This window comes from Coturnix japonica, chromosome 7, assembly GCF_001577835.2.
Source record: "Coturnix japonica isolate 7356 chromosome 7, Coturnix japonica 2.1, whole genome shotgun sequence".
NCBI classification, from domain to species: Eukaryota; Metazoa; Chordata; class Aves; order Galliformes; family Phasianidae; genus Coturnix; species Coturnix japonica.
The window spans coordinates 16,444,417-16,469,565 of record NC_029522.1 but is presented as its reverse complement, the minus strand read 5'-3'; the positions used below and the strand labels follow the sequence as shown (position 1 = coordinate 16,469,565).

Here is a 25,149-nt window from a genome sequence, read left to right as displayed (position 1 = left end):
TATTGCCTACTCACAATCCAATTTCTGCTTAAGAAGTATAGTATCCCATTATCTCATTCTTACAGAGTTAGATACTCCATTAACCTTCCCATCTATACAGTAAGGCCATACGCTGAAGGGAAAATCACCTACAGGTAAGGAAAATCATATTTTTCCTTCTTTGCAATTGTTTTATCTCTAAAGCTTCATATAATTTAATTAAGGCAACTAAGCCACCTGAAAAAAAAGAATATTACCTAAGACAACAATCATACTAATACATATATTTGTTAAACTTACACACATGATTTTCACACTATTTTGTAGTAGTAGCGTTACTCATTAACATTTAAAAACATAAGAGCTTCCAAGATCAGAGCCAAAGCAAGACCTGTTATATTTTATTGTACAGATTAACAATGTTATAGATTATTAACACTGCAGATAACTACAGGCACTGATCATTTGGAATTTGTCACTTTGTCCTACACTGAAATAGCTTGGTGCAGGTAATACTCTAATGGCAATGATTCAGTGCTTATAAATACTCTTCCCCTGCCTCAAGTGGATTAATTAACAAGAACAATTTTTAATATTAAACATTTAATAAAGGAGAAGTGCTAGGGAGTGGGGAGAATTCATTGTTTTACATTATTGCTAGAAATACCTTTCCCAAGAAGGTCAAATGCTGGACGATCAAATGGGCACTTTCTGTCTTTCCAGCGCCACTTTCCCCACTGATGATAATGCACTGAACATACAAACAAAGCAGTAAGTGTACAGTTCAACAACATAACAGAACATAAGCTACATCTGTAGCAAAGTGGCACTATGATTAATGTGAAATCTAAAACAAAATTAATAGTTTTACCTGATCTTTGCTGAACGTCACCATACTTTGGTAGGCAGCATCTGCAGAGGCAAATATGTGAGGGGGATTGGATGAGCGCTTCATACCATGGTAAAGCTTGGAGAACTGGATTAAGAAAAAAACACAACAGTAAAAATACAGAAGTGAACTCTACAGTTAAGATCTGAAAAGAAGAATAGTGAGTATCTTCTGCCTGCTAACCCACATGGTAGGTATTTGTCTGTTCTATTGCAAAATTCTGACTGAAGAGTGGTAATTCTTGGCACTGGCAATTTTGAAATGCTTTTCAGTATTTCTTTTACAGCATGGTGAGAAGACCTGTATCACAATAACAGAATTCCAAACCGTTTAGGCAGGAAAATTTTACCAAAGAAACTGCAAAGAAAAAAGTGAAGCTGGAATCTGGTTCCTCTGCCTGCAGCCCCGAGTTAGATACCCAAGGAGACTAAGATTTATGGCTCCACCACTCTTCATATTCATAGAGAATTAAGTTGTCTCTATTTTTACACCATTGAATTCACTTTTTTTTTTTTTTTTTTTTTTTTAAGCCACAACTGATGGCACAGGACATGTAAGAACCAGTCAGAGCAATTGTTTAGAAAGCAACAAACTCAGCGTGAGGCAGATCGTATAACTATCTTCTGTTTCCCAGAAGAAAGCCCTAAATGCCAGACAAGAGGAACAGCTGTGGCTGGGGCAATCTTAGCACTTCTGTGGAATTTGTGTCACCAAGCAGAAAGCAATTAAATCAAACTAGACTAAAGTGAAAGTAAAAATAGAAAACAATTTGTAGACACAGTTTTTTGGAAGAATAAAAGACTGAGGTTTAAACTGCACTCCCATCATGTGAGTATTTTAGCCAGTAGCACTAATACAAAATATAAAGCAAGTACTGTACACACCTTCAAGTCTATCTTACCTGTGGAGAGTAAATGCTGAGATTCTGGAAAGGGTTTAAGGCTATCAAAATATCTCCAACATATGTATAAATTTGTAAGTCAGCATAGCGTTTCTGCAGCTGATGAATAATTGTATCCTGAGAAGATTAGAAAAAATTTGATTGTTAAGCATTATTTTCCCAGTCAATAAGATTCTGTAAATATACTAAGAACATCAATTAAGAGGCGTGTAAAACATTACTAGTTATTTCTCAAACACCAATGTCACAAAATAAATAAAATATTTTCAAATTTTTCAGTTAAGCCATAAAACTAAGTTAAATGGCACATCCTACTACCAGATTAGCATGTTCTTTATTAAAACAGTTCGAGAAGTAAACTTTCTGAAGATAATATGGCCATACAGATTGCTTCTGCACTTCATGGTACATTTCCTCTTATTAGACCATGAAACAAGGATAGTAATTTTTAATGATTATTTAATTATTTATTTTTAACGAGAAGTAAGAGACTGTTTTAAACAGGATGCTAAAATAATTTGCTATTATGTCTTTTTTTACTGGCATGCAAGTTAAGGATTCTCAGGAAAAAAAAAATTACAGATACTCTGCACATAGGTGATATAATGAAATATGCAGCTGATGTTTTATCATGTTTTACTCAGAAGCTGTAGATGTGTTATTCCATTTTTTTCATCAGTTTTACAAAAGTCACTTCAATCTACATCTTCATTACTAAGCTTTCCATTTTAGGAAACTCAGAAAATATTTTAAACCAGTATCACTCATATTTAAACACTTCCACAGAATAGGATTCACACCTATTGCTTTTACTTTACTAAATAGACTATTACTAAAGAAATGGTGACAGCAGATAGATCATGAGACAATTCCTTTTCCATATTGAATCAAAGCTTCCAAGAAGAAACACTTATCATTATTTTAAAAGAAGCCTAAAGAGCAGAAACAGGGAAAATATAAGGCAGAGAGATTGGAAACTTATGATCAGAAAATACAGTACCTCATCAAGAACTTCCAGATTTACCAGATCATCATCTTGAGAATACTTGTCAGCTCCATCCACATGGTAGGGTCTTCTGGTATGTATTCGTTCATGCCTGGAAGTTTAACAGAGCCAGTGTTATAAAACTTTATTGAATACAGCTATGAGGCAACAGAAAGTCATGGGTGAGTTTTTACCACACAGAAAACTTAGGCATGCTCTCTGAAATTCATACTGTTTATTTGAAGTATTCATTCATAAAAGCAATGTGTCAGCTTGCTGTGAAATGTAATATCTTCTCACTCAATACATACAACCCTGATCTATTTATCAATGTTCATAGATGAAGATCTATTTGTAGACTTACTACTTTACACTCATGCAGAAAAGTATTTTAAAAAAGCTCATTTTCATTCTTGCTCTAAGTTAATAAACCACTACTCTGTTTAATTAAATCTACATCCTATGTACCCAGCCGGTGGTTTTGTCATCTAAAGAAGTTACAAGTAATAAGTAGAATAAAATCCTCCTGTACCTTGTTGAACAAGGTGCTTCCCCAAATGACCCCAGATCTGGTCCAGAACATTTTTGAACCACAGCTGCCATCAGATTCTAAGTTGTGTGGATGTGCAGTCAGCTTGTCCTCAGAGAATTAAGCCACACAATAAGTAGCAGAGACAAACTGTCACATAACCCCTTTATAATCAGATTATACCAAAGGAATCTTTGAAAATGCTGCGTATATGTTTTTAAATCATCTATGTTGTTGAAACAGGGACAAATCAAGAGGGTGTGATATGTTTTCCATGGAGTGGGTGAAATATGAGTGCTGTAAGCACAAGTAGACTTTTCTTACAACAAACATAATCAAAGCACAGTAGGAGGACACCCACCGAGATACAGTCTGCATCCTGCTGAGTAACATTTAGCATTGATCCTCAATGACAGTCCTGACACTGTTTCTGCATTAGTTGCCACATAGAAAGTAGGAATCACATGATCATACATCCAGAAACAGTGCTAAATATCAGATCAAAGAATAGCAGAATGATACTGTGATGTGGCAGAAAATATTCTTTATTTGTAATGTTGAAGATTAAGATGAAGATGTAGCAGGTCTTTTTTTCTCTAATCATACTTACACATATACTCATAGAATTGTTTTAAAAAATAAGCGTTTGTCCTTTTATGTGTACTTCTACATTTGAACTTAGATTTCATTCAGTAAATAGACAGTTTTCATACCCAAGAGCTATTATACCATCATATATAAAAGAGTTATTGCTTAGAAAGTGTCTAAGAAATAGGAAAGTGAAAACTGTTATGTATGTACTGATAATTGTGAACTATACTTAATTATTATACTTCATCATTTATGTCCACTTCTATTCATGTTTCTTTATTTTCTTTCTGTTACTCCATGAGTTCTGGATAACTACTCTATAATAGTTCATTTGAATTTTAGTTAAATAAAATGAGGCATACTATTTTGTCAGCTAAAAAATAAAATACAACCGTTGCTAACAGCCCCACTTATATTTTACATCTGACATTTCAGAATAGAAATGGTTTCTCCTTGATGCACGCATAAAGAAATGAATGAAGGAGAACACAAAGGATCTATTTAAAAAAAACATAAAAATTATAGTGGTTATTATTTCCAGTGGGCAGTGGAGGTAGTGTGAATCTGTTCCAAGTTCCATTCAGTTAATTCTTCCATTTTCAGATTTTTGTTAGGTGCTTAATAATATTCAAGAAAATTACACTTTACTGACAAGCTAGAACCTCAAGGCAGTAGGACTGTAATTAAGTGACCTAAGAAATTCGTTTTTCTAATTGTTGTTTCCATTTTAAAAAAGAATTCAGCCTCTTTGCAACTGAGAAAAATTCTGATGTAAATAATGCTAACTATTTAGAAATGGCAGCAATTGTAAGTCCAAAAATGAATGAAATATTTTAACAATTGCTTGTGTTCATAACCACAATATTAAATTACAACAAGCTGCAAGTATGGATTTCTCTAATAGAGGTGGAGGGACGTAGGGAGGAGGGGTGCATTTAAACCTAAGCATCTCTAATTGCACAATGGCTTTGCAAACTAATCTGTTATCTGATTGTGTATTAAATTCCTGCTGTTTGTTCTACTTAAGTGATAAAGAAATCAATTCTGTTATTGGAAAGGTTTTTTGTTGTTGTTGTTTTGTTGTTTTTTTTTACTTTAACTCCATGTAAATAAATAAATAAGGAAATTAGCCTAGTCAAATATGTAAAACAGATACTTTTGTGCACACACTTCTTTATGCTTAACTCATTTTCCTAAGAACACAATTAGGAAGAGGATTTTAAGAGTATAGCATCACATTATCTTCAAATCTCCTTCTGGCCTCATCAGTTTTCTACTGACCCTAAGACCCGCTGATATACTGACAGAGTGGGAAGGAAGAAAACAGACAGTAAACATTTATTATTTCCACAATTGAACATCAGAAGTATACCCTGCTGTAGAAGTATTTTCAAAATAATTATTTCTTAGAAAGCAGAAAGAAACACTTGTAAGTAGGGAAATGATTATAGCTTTGGGGTATTTTTTTCAACAGTACAAACGATCAGCCTTCTTTCAATTACTCTAAGAATCACAGAATAGCTTAGGTCAGAAGGGACCTTAAAATCATCAAGTTCCAATCCCTTTGCCATGGGCAAATTCTAAGTAAAAAAAGAACTGATGGTGTTATGTTCCAGGAATGTTCTGAGTCATATCTTGTAGGATGTACTCTCTTCATTGCAAAAGTGCTGTAAAGGGCTATTCACTCAAGGCACTTGTAAAATATAGGGATTTATTCTAGAATTCTAGTGACAAGCACTTGAAAAAGTGTGTGATGTTCTGTCCTGAGAAAGAAATTAGAGTAGATCATGGATTTTAGTGTTTCTTGGCAAACCTCACAGTTCCAAGCTCTTCCTTCCCACCCCTAACATTCTTTTCTAACAGTGCTTTTATTTTGCATTTAAGACAGTTATGGTTTCATCTGAATTGTTCCATTTCACAAACTGTTGGGATTTTGCTTTTTTAGATTTTCATATGATTGCTATACTGCATGGAGCAAGCTGTTACTTTAAGATTGTTCATAAATCGGTAGTTTCTTAATGGTCATAAATTCAAAGAAAAAATACAGACTATTTCCATTCAATTCATTTCCTTTTGCTGATGTCAGCATTTTTTCAAACATTCAGTTAAACATTAAAATTTCTCCAGTTTTCTACTACTTCCACTCCTAAGTCACTAAAATATTTAATATTTAAAATTTGGAATTTATATTTCATCCAGAATTCATATTTGAAATAGAATGCTTACCTTTTAGGAATGTCTTTCTATAGGATTCAAGATTTTATCATCTTGAACATACGCAGTGTTTCCTTTCTAAATAGTTTCATTGCAAGCTCTATGATATTTTTAAGTGTTACTTACAGAACCTTATATACTCCGTTGCTTAACAGGCCTCTGAAATGCTAAAATTTATTTTTCCACATTTTTAAATACTGAACCAGCTGCCAGCTTCACTAGGTTTGGATTAAATCCTGACAAGCTGAAAAAAGATAAGGGATAATATTTTACTGCATTTAGAACTAAACTCCAGAAAACAAGTCCATTTTTTACAGTGAATTTTGCCAATGTAGTTAGCACAAGGAGCCATTTGACATTTAGGAATACTAGGAAACAAACTAACTCCTTCTGGCTACCTCCTTCAGCAGGTTGGCAACCAGCCCAGCTTCTAGAATCGCTTGTGCTATGAATCAAAAAGGCAACTGATCTTAACAAATGAGTTCAAAAGTCTGAAAGACATCTGGAAAGTGAGTAGTTCTCTCTTACAGTCTCCCTCAATGGATTATCTAACTCATCAAAACAATGTTTAACAAAAATACAATTTACACAGCGCAAATGTTTACTGCTGACTGAGAATTAACAAAATCTATAATCTTATGGATATTTGCTTAGAGTCTTCCCATGATGGGGCAAAACGTATTTCAGAAAAAAACAATTAGAGCTTCAAGTGTTGTGCACGTTTCTCTTTGTTAGTAGGTTTACGGTGACCAAATCTACAGTAGCCTGTTTTCATAGAACCAGGACATATCTGCATCTCACTGATACAAATAGTTCAGGGAAAAATATAGCTGGTGGAAAAGTTTCAAAAATCTTTTTTGTTAAAATAGGAGGAGCAAGTGTCAATGCCATTTTTTATTTTAAAAAGCCATACCTTACACTAGCATACTTTTTTTAATCATTAATTTCCCATCTAAAGAAAAGAGAGTGTGAAATTCTCTAGAAAGTTACCTAATGGCAAAGGGATACGGCAAAACATTTTATCAGAAATAAAAATCTGATGATGGCAACAAACATGTACATTTAGCAGGCTATTCTGTGCTCAGCAAAGAGACCCTCTGCTTCTACTGTATGAAGATCTGTACTGAATTTAAGCTTTATTATTCTTTCTCAATGAAGTTTATAAATTAAGTATGAAAGAAACTAAATTAAGTAGAAGTTTCAGGCTGTGACTCCAGAATTCATGCCAGACAATTCTGCTGAATGGTGACTACCTCTCTCATCCCTTATTTCTAGTCACATGAGATAATCCCTCCTCTACTTTAACTAAATTAGCTGAGGAACCTCTCTCTGCAGTCACTAACACAGTAGAAAATCATCTGTGTGTTTCTGCTGGCTTAGTTTTTTGTTCTACTTTAGAAGCTCTGATCTGGTTTTGACAACCATTTGAGCTGAAATGAAGAGAGCACCAGGAGGTTTTTCCTGGAGCTGCAGTAAAATGGAAGGAGTAAGCCAGTTATTTCCTTTTTAATAGCAGTAAACTGCTAGAACAGCTCCCCGCATCTCTCCATTTTACCCTTAGAACACTAATGGGAAATGTGAGCTGTGATCTAAAACTCTATGCAAAAGAATTTTTGCCAATACCTCTTTCTGAGTGCTGTAGTTTTCCTTGCTGTCTTGCACCAGCTTCAGCACTTCTACAAACCCTCAGTGAGCCAAACAGACTCACCAAACCAGAAGAAAGTCAGTCCTGATTTTCTTTGATTTTGCCAGATTGGCTTTCTCTGCTCATTTTGTGAACACAGTCATTGAACTTGACAATGACCTGAGCCTATTTGTGGACTCATGCTTCAAGTTAAAATCACTAATGCATTTCAGAACACACATTTGGCTGCAGTATCATATACCTATGGTAAGTTAATTCACAATGCTGGTAAAAGTTTCCTTCAAGCAGATGTAATTGCCTCTTTAACAAACTACTAACCTTATAGGATATTCCAGGCCAAAATGAACAAGTCTGTGCTACGAGAGATTCAAATAAGATTAACACAGAGATGTGATGCATTCAATATATCCTAAAGCTTCCTGGTAAGTATAATCACTCAGAGCTCACAATAAAACATCATGAATTGGGAAATAAACCTGACCAGACTTGTCTGGAAGCTGGAAAGTAGCTTAGAGATACCTTTGTACCCCCTTTAACTGCATTAACTAGATCTTGTGTTTAGATGCCAACTAGGATCTGAATGCACATATTTTTTTAAAACAGTTAATAAAATTCTTACAATTTGCTTACAATTCTTACCAGTGCTTTTTTTAGAGGTTATTTGTCTCTAGTAGTGTGTTGTGAAAAAATTCAAATGAATTATTATGCTTCTATTAATATAATTAAGAATTAATGTTTCAAAGCTAGTAAGCCAACTGGATGCTCAGATTAGATCCAGTTACACACCTACTGCCACCACACCTTTGCATATAGCGTGGCAATGCCACAAAATTAATTGCCACTTAAACAGCCTGAACATGAACATCACTTGGCAAGAGAAAATTGATTATATTCCCTACCTGATCAAACCTTTTCTCACAGATAACAGCATGGTTATAAAAGGTGGATCACACCAATTTAACTGAAAGATTTGGTCCCTTTTGTACCTGCCATGAGCTACCTCCCCTTCCCAACCTTAACCAGCTCCCTGTACTTGCAGATCAATAACGCAAGTGACATTTTCTGAGAGCTTACTACACCAAAATAGGGAAACTTGCCAAAGATTCATGTGAATGCCAGAGCCCAGATTAGGCAAGGAGTGGCACTACCCAGCCAAAAGTGAAGCTGAAGAAATAAGTCAAAGACAAAATATGAGGAGAATCACTCCTGTCAGTGGTAAGGAGCTGTTAAATCAGCTCAGCACATCTGGTCTAACCACATCATAAGCTTCATTTTCATTCTCCTGATTTTATCTAGTACTCATTGGCACTTTTTCCCTCAATATCCCTTCCCCCATCTCCTTCACAGATTGTGGAAAAATAACATGAATTATAGTCAACCATACTCCTTCATGATCTTTAAATCAGTAATACTGAACTTCTAGCCTTCAGTCTTGCTCTCTGCACAATGATCTTAAGTATGTCCCAAAATAGACAGAACTGGGATGGTTCAACTGGAAAGAGAATCCTATAAATAAAATTTTAAAAGCACCACAAGTGCTGAGTCAGTAAAGCATCAAAAGATACAGAGTGCTCTGATGTTAGAAGACTTTCATGTGAGACGAAACCCAGACACCTCCTGATCAGCTGTCATCACTGCTGACCCCCTGACTTTCCTCACAGTAGAAGTGCTGTTAACATCAGCGTCCTGATGACTTTCTAGTTTCTGGAAATTTTCAGTGTGCACTCTGTGAGATGTATGGCTGTATAAATGGAAGAAAATATTCTTTAACTCATTTTTTAAGTAACTGATCTGTAGCGTTGCTATGTTTCTGAAAATGCCTCTACTTTTCTTTACCTCTTAGCACAGAGAAATTAATATATGTTTTACTCAACCTGTCACATGTACACCAACAAACAGAAAAAGAACATGCACATATACCCAGTGGTATAATAGAAATGTTTTACTCAGCCTGGGTTTTAAATGGCCTTTTTACTTTGAAGTGGTGATTATACACTCAGATCACTTCTACAGATCACCAGAAATTATTGCCAGTAAACTTTTTCAAAGCAGCACCTGGTCATGTGTTATTCTGCATGTCAGATTCTGCATTGAGAATTATTTTATAAAGGCATTACAGAACTTTTAAGGCTTTTCACTGCTTCTATTTTTCCTAGAGGATACATCTTTCTATTACAGAGATTATGAGATGACTGTGCTTATGCCTCTGGGGAATATTATAATTAGATGGTGGTTGATTCTCTTGTAATAATATTTTGTTTATAGTCCAACATTAACTGGCTGGTAGCAAGTACCTACTTAACATTTAGAACTTTCTTACTTTTGGGAGTATAAAACTGCTATTTTTAGATCTGCAATTGAGTGTAGGGCTTCACAACAGGAAAATTCAGCTACAATGGAGGTAGCATTACAGAAGTTTAACACTTGTTATCATAAGAAACAGATTTCAGATGCTTCTGGTCTTCAAAATGTTAATTATTTAAAATTTATTCTTTATTTACTAACTAGCCCCTTGCAATACAGAAAAAGTGTTGATTTTTACCTTTGGAAATGTTTTGGGATTCTGCAAAACAGCTAATGCCCCACTTGTTGGAATGCAGACATGGTCTTTTGCATGGACATGCTTTTCCAGTCTTGCTAAATTTTGCCCTAGTTTTATCAAGTCACAAATAGTGGGGAAAATCAGTTCTTCATCATTCAGAGCAATATGTTGTATATTTCAATGCTGGAGCTAACTAAATTTTTGTTCCTGCTGAGCCTACTCTCTGTCTTAATCAAAGTTGGCTAGTGCTTCAAAGATAAAGATAAAGTAAGGAACTAGCAATAGAGCTGTAGTAGAAAGTAACAGTGATAAAAAAATTAAAAAAAAAAATAAATCAGAAAGACATTTTATTTTTTCTTATTAGGGAAAACTAAGAGAGCTGGGACTTTTCAGCCTAAGGAAGGCTAACTGCAAACTCAATTAGTAAACACAAATACTTCAAGGGAGGGTGCAAAGAAGATGGAGCCAGACAGCGGTGCCCAGGGGCAGGGCAAGGGGCAATGAAAACCTGAAACACAAGATGGTTCAGATGAAGATCAGGAAGCACTTCTACTATTAGGATGAACAAGCACTGGCACAGGCTTCCCAGAGAAATTGTGCAGTCCCCACTCTTGGGGACCTTCAAAAACAGTCTGGACGCAAAATACTGGGTGCCCTCCTGGTCTGTGCATCTCTGCTTGAGCACGAGTTGAACCCAGAGGTTCCTTCCAAACTTAACCATTCAGTGAGTCTATGATTCTTCAATAATAGTTCTACAATACACTGGCTTCAAAGCGAAGGTGTAAGATTTCTCTAGCAACCTGATCTTGCATCTGCCTCTTAGTATTTACTGGCAGAGGCAGACAGAGTCTAATTCAGAGACACAATGAAAAGTAAAACAAAAGACCAGGAAAGAACAAGGTGGGGACAAAGTATGCTGAGACGCTTTCTTAGTGATGAGAAATTGGTCGTCTGTGTGCTACATGACTAGTTTATGGACAGAGTTGAGGAAATAAATGCTGGCTTGGTCTTGGCTCTTTGTCATCCCACACTGTGCAGCCAGATACCAGAGTAATTTGTTGAAATATACCTCTGAGTTCCTTATAGTACAAGGATCAGTTACACACTATCTTTTATTTGGTCAAGAGCTGGGAAAACTCCAGTACCTTCTGTGCCGTCCAAGTCACAGCTGTAAGTAACCTGATCTGTGAGGTGTTACATGGGGAAGGCTTGCTCAGGGAGAAAAACATGGCAAGAACTTATAATGAATGCTGGCATAGCACCCTTACATAGTCTCTGCTACACTATTTTGAGAGGGAGGAGGAACAGAAGTCAGCTTCACCTTGAAAGTGTAGTTATAGCTATTCTATTATTTTAACTTGCACATTTTTGTTTGTGCTTTTAGCATTTAAGCTACAGAGTCTAATCACATGTAAGTATATACATGTTTATGACTTGTGAATCACAACATTTAATATTCTCCATCAACATTAGTACGTGTTTGTTCATAATAATGGGCCAGAGCTTATCTCATGGTAGACAAATTTTGTATTGCAGAATGATTGCTGAGTTTGGGAAGGTGTGCTCATTTGCATTTAATTCTTTTTTGAAACAGTGAAATCCTGCCACCCTCTGGACAACAACTAAACTAAGACCTACAATATCAGCCTCAAAAGTAAAAACAAATAAACAAAAATTGACCACAAACAAAAAATGTTATATTCATTGTTTCTTAACATAGTTAATTGCAAGGCTGAATGAAAAATAGCAGTTATTATATTCCTACAAACAAAACAATAATTTAAGTAGTAAATAACCTACTTATCATTAGCATCAAATCAAAAGGAAATACATTCTTAACCTTTTCTAACAGCAACTTCATTGTTCGTTGTTGTATTTCTAAAGAATCTGTACCAAAATACAACAAGCTTCTTCATGCCAATAGATGCTTCCATAGACTTGAATATCCTGGAATTTCTAGCATCTCTGAGATTAAGCCAGGAGCAAATACAGATAAGAGTTCTGGAGGAGAAGGAAGGTTAAAAGTGTTTGTATTTTCAGTTTAGTATTTTGCTTTAAAATCTATCAGTATGAAAGCATATTTCCTGCATTCACATAGCATGCCTCACCTATCGCTAATGATGCTGCCAGTCAATGCATTAATATGATTATTTGAAACAGTAAATGTCTGTTTGGGAAGACATATGCTTCATATGCATTGTACAGTACCTTGTTTTTGCTACAGAGCCTAGTTGCTGCTGTTCTTGGATAAGCTTAGCCAGCTGTTTTTGCAGAGACATATCTTTACCATGTACTTGTTTAATAAACGGGTGCTCCAAAAGGTGGGTGACTGTAGGACGTTTCTCAAAGTCCTTGATAAGACACCTGTGACAGAGAAATAGTAGTGTCACGCAATTATGTTATGCCATTACAGCATGATTTGAGTTGGCTTTCTGCACGGTTGTTCTCACACAGTTTGTTTGTTCCACAAATTGGAATTCCTTGGTATGCAAAGAAAATGTTCTACAATATAATAAAACTGACATTAATACTTAACTAAGTAAATTCATCCCACAACTATATTAGTTATGAAGGTTATGAATCTTAGATCATTTCAGTCTTTTTTTCGGAAAACTGTAACTAGCTTAGTATGAAAAATTGACATTGTATCTTGTAATTGCAATACAGTTAATAGACGCCAAACATAAGGTAAGATGAATAGACAACATTTCATTCACTTTTATTTTCTACCTACTCTCCAGTGAGAGTTTTGACCAAGAACTTCAGGAGGCAGCCTAATAAAATCTAAAGCGAAAATTGCAATACATCAATAGTTCAAACAATTCATTATAAGCCTTATTCTGTGCTTAAAATAAATATTTCAGATAGAGCTCCCATACCGTGATGCTATGTTTTTAGCATAAGGATCATAGAAAATTCAGCAAACCCTCATAATTCAGAATGGAACGGAAATGAGTGTCAGATTTAAGTGCTAGTCAGGGTAGAGAGTTCAGTCTGTGATAGAAACAGGTGATCAAGTAATTAGTGGAGAGCTGTATCCTATTAGATTAGCATAAAGCGTAATATTAGTTTATATAATCAAGACTTAAAACTGGGGTCATAATTAAACTAGAATTGCTTTTAAGTACCTTTCAATTCTTCTTTATATTAAAGTTACATTCTGTTCATCTCAGTTACATAAAAAACATTTACAGCAATTGAGAATGTGAAAAAGAAAACCTGCAATTCGATATGCACATGTGACATAACAGCTATCAGCTATTCAGTCAATCATAGTCCAAGATGAGTTTAATTGATGAGATGCATTTGTATTATATACTTCACAAGTACATTTCATATTTGCTGCTGTTAAGTGTCACATCTGAAGTACTTCCTTATTAGGGCCAAATGTAACAAATAAACATTATCTTTTCACCCCAAAATTCAATTTAATGCTTTTTAGGACAACTGATGTTCTACAAGTATCAATGCAATTATTTAAAAAAAAATAATCAATAACATCTAATATATGCACATTAATTTTAAATATTATCAAATACATTAGAAAATAAATAAAATTAAGCCTCACCTCAAGTACTTTACTGAAGGGCAAGTCAGGTCTTAAATGTCTTTGGACACAACTTTAATATTTTAGTTTCCTGAAAAATATTTTCCTCAGTCTCTTCTTGCTACATCAAGTCCAGAAAAGACAGTCTCTAAAAACTGCTGAGAGTTTAACTGTTTTGCTGTCAGACAGAACTAAAGCCTCCTGATAGAAAGACTACTAACAGAACCTGCTTTATCTCCATCCTTCAGAGTACAAGGCTATAAATACAACTCCTGTCCTCCCATGAAGAAAGATCCATCACTGGCCTTTAACCGGTTCAGACATCCCCACCACACACTCTTTTCCTGCTGTTATCCATGGGTTTTGAAAGTCAGTACACCCACACAGACAATACAGTCCATGCCAATCCTGGCTATATTTATGTGCCTCCTCTGAAAAATGAAAAAAAAAAAAAAAAAGCATCTGAAAGGGAAGATACCATTCATAAGATAGGCAAAAGAAAAGAAAACACAAAACTACACAGAAATCAGGACTTAATGGCAAGTATTTGACATGCATATGTCAGCCTGAAAAGCTCTCAGGCTCTTGATTTTTACAAACAGTATCTAGAAATTCACATCACATATGTTATATTGCTAATATATAAATACTCCCATTTCATTTGAATGCATCTGAAATATTTTAGTAATAAAATTGAATTCAAGGGAAGACATGGCAGTAGTTAATTTTTAGAGAGTAACAATATTTGAGATTAAATGAAATCTCCTTATGAAATGACACAGTTCCACATAGAACACCTTGCATTCACCAGAAATGCTAATATAAAAATCTAGCCTGTGTTATGCAGTCATTACAATAACTTCTGCTCTGAGCTCTGGACTGATGAGCCTCCAAAAATATCCTATGGAAAAGATCCAGAAGTTGCAAGAGAGAATTTATTCTGTATAGAAGGACCCTAAATGAAACATCCAAATATCCAAGATAATGCATTCATAGAGTTTATTCAAGAGGAAGGGAAACAAGTTGTTAGCTTCTGGGTTTTCAGGCACATAATGCAGTTCTCTGAGTCTGGCACACAATTTAATGAGTACAGCTAAGTTCTATCAATGAGAACATACTGATGACTACACGAGGAATTGATTACCTTTGCTTCTGTTGTATATCCTTGCCATGCCCCTGTTGACTGCATGCACGCAGTCTTCTGCAACCATATTTTATACACTGTTTCACTTATAAGCAGCTTTTATTTTTTGGTAGCACGATATTTTTGCAATCTGTGGCCATTTAGGAATTCACTTGAAACACAAGTGAATTCCTAAACAATTATAAGATGACTAAGCCAGTAACACAAAAGACACATCCCTGTGATTCTGTGATCAGTTTCTACTCCAAGCTCAGAGTATACTTGCTATTGTGCTGAGTTTGTGCCTTTATCAGAAAAAGTAGTCCCTCTCTGATGATCACTGAGATGCCACAACAAAGCAAACAGGTAGTAACTAACATCTAACTGTACTTGGGCCACCACAGAATCACAGAATGACCCGGGTTGGAAGGGACCTCAAGGATCATGTAGTTCCAACCCCCCTGCCTAGCAGGGCCACCAAACATACACCTTTACTAGATCAGTTTGCCCAGAGCCCTGTCCAACCTGGTCTTGAACACCTCCAAGGACGGGGCATCCACAACCTGCAGCTCCTGCTTCCAATGACCTAACCACCTCTCCTAGAAAAGAACTTCCCCCTAACATCCAACCTAAATCTTCCTTCTTTTAACTTAAAACCATTTCCCCTAGTCCTGCTATTATCAGCCTTTCGAAGAGTTTACTCCCCTCCTGGGGTAAGTTCCCTTCAGGTACTGAAAGGCTGCAATGAGTCACCCCGCAACCTTCTCTTTCTCCAGGCTGAACAAATCCAACTCCCTCCAGCCTGTCCTCATAGGGAGGTGCTCCAGCCCCCTGATCATCTTTGTGGCCCTCCTCTGGACCCTTCCAAAATCTCCATGTCTTTTTTGTACTGAGGGCTCCACACCTGGACACCGATACTCCAGATGGGGCCTCACAAGAGCAGAGTAGAGAGGGACAATCACCTCCCTATCCCTGCTGACCACCCTCTCCTGATGGAGCCCAGGATCCCATTTGCTTTCCAGGCTGCCAGAGCGCGCTGCTGGCTCATGTTAAGTTTCTCATCTATCAGGACCCCTAGGTCTTTCTCTGCCGAGCTGCTCTCAAGGACAACTCCTCCCAGCGCTATACAGGGGCCTGGGGTTCTTTCCGGCCCAAGTGCAAAACCTTGCACTTTGCCGTGTTGACCTCATTAGGTTCACCTGAGCCCACTACCTATGAGCTGGTGAAAAAGAGAACATCGGGCTCACCTGAAGTATTCCATAATTGATCATCTACACTGGAAGCAATTTACTACAGAAAATACTAATGCAGAATAGCATATTCATTGTTATAACGTTAAAACCTAAAGAATGTGACTTATTAGAGCACTTTCTACATGCCTACACCCTGAAACAGAACTATGTGAAAAAATTAATCACATGGGTACATGGGTGCTTGCATTCACAGTTGTCATAACTAATCAGTACATTCAATCAAGAAACATATTCCACATAAAGTACAGGGAAAAAGAAATCAAGAAGTAATATCTAACTTTGAAATCTAGCATTATTAACATTTAAGAGGAAGAATAGAGTAACTAAGCAGCTTTTGTAATGTCGCTTACCAGAAAATATTATTCAGCATGGCCAAACGAAATAGCAGTGTGTAATGTGTAAATATTGAGAAACAACATTGCTGAAGGATTTGCTTCTGAAGAGAGGAGAAAAACTGTAATATCTTCAGGTATTCATCTGAACCTGATGAATTCATTTAAGACCAATTTTGAAACTCCATAAGCTAGTTGTCCAACATTAAACATATTGCAATTATATATAAAACAAAAAATTGCACCTGCAATTTAAGTCAATTTGTTTAGGGCATGGAAATTACACATTATAAAGCTTATGTAGTAAGACTGCCTCACATGGAGCAAATTGAATAGAAAATTTACTACAATATGAGTTTCACATAATGTATGATGAAAATATGATCAGAAGTGGCTTGCAATTTTTTGGATCTAAAATATTGTGAAGCACTAGTACAAAGAGATTGAAAAAGAAACAAAGTCTGTACATGTTGTTGGTCCTGATGAAAGTTAATTCATTACCTAATTTAAAATTCTAGTATCTTCCATCGTGCTTTCTTAGCTGAAAATTAATTTTCAGAATTCATTAGTGTCACTACATTAAACATAGGTTGCAGCCATTTGCTGCAATCTCACAGCCAGACTCCAAAGCATCATTTCCATTCTACCACAATTACAGGCAAAGATGAAGCATTTATTAGCAAGGGATAAAAGCAGACTCCCTTACATGCAGGCCTGCCTGAAACAGCCTCTAAAAATTCACTAGCTGCTTGCACTTGTATGATAACATTGTTGGAATTGCTATATCTCAACAGTGTAAATTGCCATTTTGCAAGCAGCAAATCAGATGACTAAAAGGGGAGCAATTTGATCAGCATTCATGAGCTAATATTTACTAATGAATAAGTGGAAAGAAATAAATTTCTTAAGAAATGCAACAGTGGTCTAAATCTCCCGTGTGCTTGGAAACAGAAAACAATTAATAATATCATTCATTACTGCAGCCAACGCAATAGTAGAGCAGCAGCAGAAGGGCTTTTAAAAAAATTTCTTTCAGTCAGATACATTATGATTCATTTGGCCACAAATATTTTCTTTATAAAAAATGCAAGAAGCTAAAACTCTTATAGCTTAGTTACTTTATAGCTGTTCTCTAGCATACTGCTTCCTTCAATTTTTACATTTTAAAAATGCTAAATTTTCTGAAGATTTCTCAATTTCTAGTAGTAGGTTGCTGACGCTGCTTTGTCTCATGAGCCAGCGAGACATCTAGTCAGCGTTCATCATCAATGTGCACAGAAGGTGAATATGTTATTTGGAAGAAATGATGACTGCGTATTATATTTGTATTAGACAGGGGAACACGCAGCCTCTAGGCAAAGGAGAGAAAGCCTCCAATCTGTTCAGCAATTGTTTTGACAAGCTTCTCTTTGCCACTCTTCTGGCCCTGTTCCTCTGCCATGCTCCTCCCACCATTCTCCCCCTGCCTTCCAAATGCTTCACTGCTTGCACAAGTACCTGCTGCTCTCTTTACTGCCTATCAGTGAGGAAGCTTTCAAAGGTCTTGAACAGGACTTCAGGTCTTCCTGAGGTGCTGAGATCCTCTTCTACTAAATACATATTAACTAGTTATCAGGTTTCCCCTAAGGTAGAGGTAGATTAGCTGGGAATCTAAAGAAGAGATTTCCCAAAGAAAAATGCGGAATGAATTAGGTCATATTTTCGTGATCCTCTCTCTATATGGAAAAAAGAAGGTTTGCTAGGATCTAAGATTTTATTTTTTACTTTCCTGTATTTTCCCATTAGAAGGTTGTTCCACAGTGGAAGATCAATGAAATCAAGAAGATAACCCGAACTGGCTTGCACTCCTGCCTAGAAAGCCAGATGAGCAGACACAAAGTAAGAAATTTTCCAGTCTTTTCCCTGTCCTAAAGATGTTCCAAACCAAGCAACTTATATGAGAGATAAAGAGGCAGACATTTTTCAGTTTCTTCCCTATGGAATTATTTTTGGCTCTTATTTTGTTGTTTAATTTTTTAAAAAACATTGTTTTTGAAGAAGTTGCTCATTATGTGATGTTCCTTGGTGCATGGAAGACAAGTGTGGTGCCAATACATACCGATCCCCTTCACACTATGGGACTTCATAATAAAACAGGTTCAGTTGAACTGCATTGAAAAGAACGTTCAGAAAATGAATTTGAGTCAAAGTGGTTATTGTTAACAGGGAGCTTTTCCCAGGACAGAATTTAGACAACTAAACTGGAGCTGAGTCAGTAGAGGATATTACCAGAAGTGGTTGTGGGTAAGGGCTTCTCTCTGAACTCTTGTGGATAGAGTAAAACAAGACAAAGACTATCAACAAAACTTGCACATCCATAATAAGTACTGAATATTTAAGCAGAGAAAAATGACAATTGTTTGAGGATTACTGCTACCACTGTATTGATTCCTGGCTGTTATTAAATTATTATTATTATTGACAATTTACTGATGTATTTGTTTTTGCTACCTACTACATGTAGCCTCCCTCCTAGAGAAAATGCATAGACATAAATGTCATGTTATGTCTGAACAATACTGCTCATGTAAAATTAAACGATGGCACGTTGGTGTGATAAAATGTGCTCTTATCTGTGTACACAGAAGACCTCATTCTCCAGTACTATTTATCAAATGGTTTATTTGTACAGACCTAAGCTATTTACTGTCATAAAGATGAGCATTTAGGGATACTGTAGCATGCATTCACCACTATGATTGTGCATTTACTCAAAATTAGTCTCCTTAGATATGCTTAATCCTTTCTAGGAAAGGAAAAAAGGATGGGAACTCAAAACCTCAGCATCTCTAAAGAAAATAGTAATAATCTTTACTGCATAAGAACTTTTCAGATCAAGCTGGTAACACCCTGATTGTTTTTAACTGACTAAAATGCTCTGCTCCTATTTATCACACTGACTGTTCCTCCTATCTCTGTACCATATGCAGCTGTAGCAGACACAGATCAGTCACATGCAGGAGAGAAGAGGAGAAGAGCAACCATGTTACACTGGGTGTAACATTCTGAATGATGAAGGGATGTGCCTGCTGCCCTGAAGCCTCCTAGGAACAGCTCTGCCCATCCCCCACTGCTGCAGGTCACTCATTTGCAATAAATGATCTAAAAACCTCTGACAGCTCTGCCAACAGCATTTCTGGTTTTGGTCCTAATTCAGCGGGACACACAAGATACAAATAACCTCATCTTCAGAACTATATATAGCTGCTTCTCTGGAAAAACAGAATGCTGGCTTTGAGGATATGTTATAAGCGAAACAGATCTGCTGTCTTGAATGAGCATACTATGATAAATAACAAGGATTTTACTCTTCCTTCTGCTGCTAGGATGAAAGACTGAATTTATGACAAAGTAGTCAGTTACCACATGCATAACATAAATTCTTATGCTCAGAACGTGTTAATATCTTTATTGATCTGCTTTTTGGTAGCAAATGTAATAAATAACTAATCTTACCCAGCAATGAGACCAACATCTAATACTGAAATATCTCCAGCACGTCCTCTAAACCAATCGTCTTTCCATTTTTAACGTGAAGCACCATAGAGTCTAATTTAGAATACACACTTGAAACTTATGAAAGGTTCACTGAACTCTAAAATTGTAAAATCAGGTGTAGCAAATAGATTTCTTCTCTCTATCTCTAACAGATTCAACAACAACAGGTTTCCCAGCCTCCTCTGGGCTGAATAGACATGGCAATTTGTTCTGGCTCATATATGTGGTTATATATATGCAGTGGCAACTCTCTCAGCCCTTGTAATGGGTCAAACTTTGCTCTAGTTGAAACTTTACTAGGAATACCTGAAATTCTATGAGAACAATTCTAACAATCATATAAAAAAATCATTAAATGCATTTATTTACTGTACAGTGGAATCAGGGTTTTCTAGCCTTTTAACAGGAATGAGTCTACTCTTTTTCTTTGGCCTGTCTTTGCACACCTGGGAACACAAAAAGCTTTTATACAATTCAAGCTTTTTCATTACAAACAGTACATTTTTCATTTTGTATCAAACATTCTCCATTAGGTTAAATCTCCTTTTGTAATAACAGCATGCAGCTGATTTGAAGCAGATGGAGCATATAGAAACTAGAAGATATGGAAAGCATACTCAAGGTGCTGACAGCATATTTCTGTTACATTCCTATCATAGTAGAAAGAACGGAGGCAAAACATTTGGTGCAGTCTTACCTGTTTTCCAGCAAATAAGCACAGTCACTAAAATAGCCACTATCATAGATACACTACGTCAATCACAGAGGACTTGAGAAAATTCTTCTGACTTACACACCACTAAACTGACCATTTGGCACCCTCTTTTACAAAGGTGGAATCTCCCACTGTGGCCACACTGACATGCCTCCACACAAGCTAGCCAGCAATCGCCTGGGCAGACTAGACCAGATGAGTTCTACTAGTTGGGGGTCCACAGGCAACAACACTCTTACCACTTCTGTGTGCCAGACCTGATCTGGATGCCATGGTCCACAAGATGACAGCTGACATATCTTTTCTCCATGAAGCTTGCCTTCATCTATCAGTACATTGGACTACTCCATGCCCAGATCTCCTTTGGATTACTGAGTGACTTTGAGCAAGACAACCTTTTTCTCCAACTGTAGATCTAGGAGTTAAATTTTTTCTTCATTATGCAAGTACAGCTGGGAGGAATGAGGCATTACTATTCTCTTGCTGCTTAGTTAGTCTAGTGTGAAGGAACTATTATCAGTCAAACTGGGGGATATTATTTGTTTTGTGTTCCTTTACAAGTCGTATTCTTACTGTTTACTATGTTTCCACACTTCTGCCTTTCATACCAACCTAAGATTCTGAGATGTTGCTCAGCTATAAAATACAGGCAGTTTTTTTGCACTGAGTTACAACAGAAGTTTAAAGAAGGGAGTAAGAAAAGTGTCCCATCAGAGAATTATTTCACATGCTGTCTTTGATTCTACATCTTCTGTAGCACACTATTTCTAAATTGCTAATGCTCCCCAAATGGACTTGTTGCTCTAGCACAGATACATGTCTTTCTTCCTACATTAACCTTAATAAGTAAAATAAGTAAGTTGGGTTTTTTGCTTGTTTCTTTTTTATTTTGTTTCTTTACATGTGTGAATAGCCAGCCAGTGAATAAATAAATGAAAGAAAACAAGAACAACTGTCCACTGCTAATGATAAGGAACTCAGCAGTCTACTGAGAGAAAGATCTAGATGATATGACATTCGTATGATCTAGCACTATTCTTTAGAGTCTGAGCTTCACACTTCCATGGGAATTTTTCACTACTATTTAAAATTGTGGCTTTTTCCTAAGACCTCTTATTAAAAAGCTAAAAATTGTATACATTATATATTATCATTCATCTGTGTAATAATGTCTCATGTAATACCCAAAAGTATTGGAATTCTTTTTGCCAGGTACTACAATTCAGCATTTCAAATGAATCTTTATATGGATTCTCAAAGTCTATAGTCATGAATAAAATGGAAAATTTACATATGTGGGGGCAACCTTACAACACAGCAATTTGCATCTTTCTCTCATTTGCAAACCTCTTGGTGTTTATAACATCGTGAAATTAATGAATTACGCCAACCACATATTGTGCTCTCAGTGACAGAAACAGTAAAATTGTATTTATGTAATAGAAACAGAATGTCACTAAACTACTGCTTAGATTGTGTAAAAAAAAAATGATATGCATTCAGAGCACTTACAACCTGTAAAATCTGTATGATTTGTTAATTGAATTACTCTGATGTAAACTCAACAGTATGGAAAGCAGTTTGTAAGACTTTTTAAAAATGAGTGAAAATATTTAAAATATTGAGACTGAAAATTAAATTTATATTGTATTTACAATATCACCGCTGAAATAAACTTTACTTTCTGATGATAAATGATGACCATAAATCCTGTAATTTCACATTGTGACTTTAATACTTCCTGAATTCCTTAATTTTTGAAGTCCTTGCAGTACATGAAAGACTAATTCAAAGAACCATAATAACTCATCATTTGTTAAATAAATTTAAAAGGAGAACGTCTGTCTCTGGAGATACCATTGCTCATTTTAATTAAGATTACCATTTTGTGATGTAATGTAAATAAAGGTCATTGTATCCTCCTGCTCCAAGACTATATTAACTCTTCTAACTATCCCTAGAGATCAGCCAAGATTAAAACTGCTGAGAATATTATTTGTGGCACACAGGCTAATTTTAGTGACTTTTGAAAAATTCCTTTTCTCATTGAGTCTATATTATATAATGAATAAATTCTGCACCACTTTATGTATGAAATGATGGTAAACATTTTAATCTTGAGAGAATAGTAATACCTACACTGTAGCTATAAAAAAATTTACTTCTCAAACATTTATAGACAGAATGTACTCTTCAAAAATGGTATTCTATTTGAACACAGAAATGAACATAGGTAAAAGTCCACCATTTGTAGGAGCCAATCCTCCAGTAACTAATGTGGTTATTTAATCAGCCTTATAGAAATGGTAATCTCTATTGATAAGTATTTAAAAATAAACACATAATGAATTATTTCTCACATTATAAATGGAGCAGCCAAGCTCTTCACAGACAATTACATTAGTACAGATAAATGGGCATACACAGAACTTTACTTAAACCTGTGTAACATGCTGCATGCATCTCAGTAGATACCATATACAAGTTGCTGCCAAATATGGCTTGGCTGAAGTTGCATCTTCTCAATTTTTTAAAACAAACTATTAACTACATTACATTTTACACATTACAGTCCTCTTCTTGAGTCAAGCTCAACAATACTGGAAATACAAAAATAAATTCACCACCTTGACCTGCTCTACCTTCAGATTTTGTAAGTATGTATCTCAAATAATTATGCTGCCACAATAACATCTTCCTTGGAACAGCAGAAGCACACCTAAACATATAAACCTAACTTTTGAAAAAATAATATATTGCTTTAACAGTTTAAAGAGTTAACGATGGAAGTAAACTCAAACTTCCAGCTCAGTCATGTTGCAAATCACAGAAGAAAACATAAGTAAAATGCTTCTTCAGATAGTGAAAAACATTCTGGCATTTCAAGAAATGACAACAGGGGTAGGGGAGTTGGGAAGGTTACAATGACCAGGTTTGTCAATCTTGGCATAGATAAAATTATTCTGTCAACAGAACTGAAGTCAGAAATATGCTTAGGAACAGATGAATGCTTGTTTTTTGCCAGTACAAGGTCTGGCCCATGACTTGAACCAGATAAGCTTGTTATGCAAATGACGTTAGCCATCCGGAAGGAGGTAGATAATGAAATTATTCTAAAGCTAACCACTCATCACAAGGGTGATAGAAAGAAACATCAGACAAAGTACCAACATATGGATAAAAGGCAGTGCGGAATTTATACAACCATTGCTTTGAATTTATCATAACTAAGCTGTCACAAGGCAGGCATCATCAAATACATAAATAATGCACATAAATGAGCCAATTATCAGTAACAGCTAAAAGATTTGTGGTTGGATTACAATTGCTACATCTCTTCAAGTTAAGAGATGCTGTATGAGTATGCTTCCTTACTTCATTGTGTGTGTTATTGTAAAAAAATTTGATTTGTAAACCTGCAGATGTTGCTAGTGAGAAGAATTTTTATACTGTTCTCAGTCTCAGTTGAGATTTCTAAAAAGGAAGACCCACTGGTGCCAGAGTTCCCCAGAATACAGGGTACTGTCCATAAATACAATAAAAAGAACCATTTTTCTATAACATAATGGAATTCATTCACAACACAGTGACTTTTGTAGTTAACCACTCATTCCACCACAGATTATAGCGTACACTGATGAGTAAAAAAGGACATGCATTATGTGGAAACAGAACTTGACTCAGTCTGCTTTAAAGGGATGTATTTTCACTGCTTACACTGAAGGAGATCCTGGGTCATACTGCAGTAATGATAAAATTGGTTTTCTACTGCAGGCCAAACATTATATTTTACCTAATGTTCTTGGCCAATTTAAACATCAGCATAATAAACTGGAATTTTTGTTTTAATGTTGTTTATAAAAGTTGCACTAATCTTTCTATTCCTGACTTACTCTAAAATGGGAAAATACTATTACATAACTGACTGAAAAGGTTGTTAAGTACAGATATTGCACTGCTCCCCAAGAAATTGTAAATACACTGATACACAACAGATTATAAATGGAATCTACGGGTTTTCAAATCTATCTTGAAAAGTCAGTATTGGCAAGCAGTGTTCAGTCTATTTAGTTATCAGTAGAAACTTAACATTGTTTGATAATATCCCATCTAGAAAATCTGTAGCATCTGTGTCACATGTTACACTATTTGTACAACTCCTGTACATGTGCATGTTGGGTACACAACTTACTGAATATTAGTAAAGTGGAAAAAGACAACTGCTTTCTTTCTTTCTCGTCTTTTAAATTCTTATTTTAAACTGACCAGCAGCCATTTTCACTAACCCTTTTTTTTCTTTGACACAAAGCTCCTCTGCAAAATAATCAAGGAAATCGGTTATATTTATAAACATGCTCCAACTCTAT

At 35.8% G+C, this 25,149-nt stretch overlaps 1 protein-coding gene across 1 annotated transcript in view; it reads right to left on the bottom strand.

Annotated features, from left to right (window-relative positions):
• Positions 1-25,149, bottom strand: part of MYO3B (myosin IIIB) — a 173,496-nt gene that overhangs the window by 88,239 nt on the left and 60,108 nt on the right. Inside the window, exons 12-16 of the mRNA XM_032445800.1 lie at positions 12,484-12,639; positions 2,770-2,866; positions 1,770-1,886; positions 851-955; positions 647-730 (exon numbers count right to left, since the gene is read on the bottom strand). Of these exons, the coding sequence (XP_032301691.1) occupies positions 647-730; positions 851-955; positions 1,770-1,886; positions 2,770-2,866; positions 12,484-12,639 (559 nt within the window). The remainder of the gene's footprint in view (positions 1-646; positions 731-850; positions 956-1,769; positions 1,887-2,769; positions 2,867-12,483; positions 12,640-25,149) is intronic.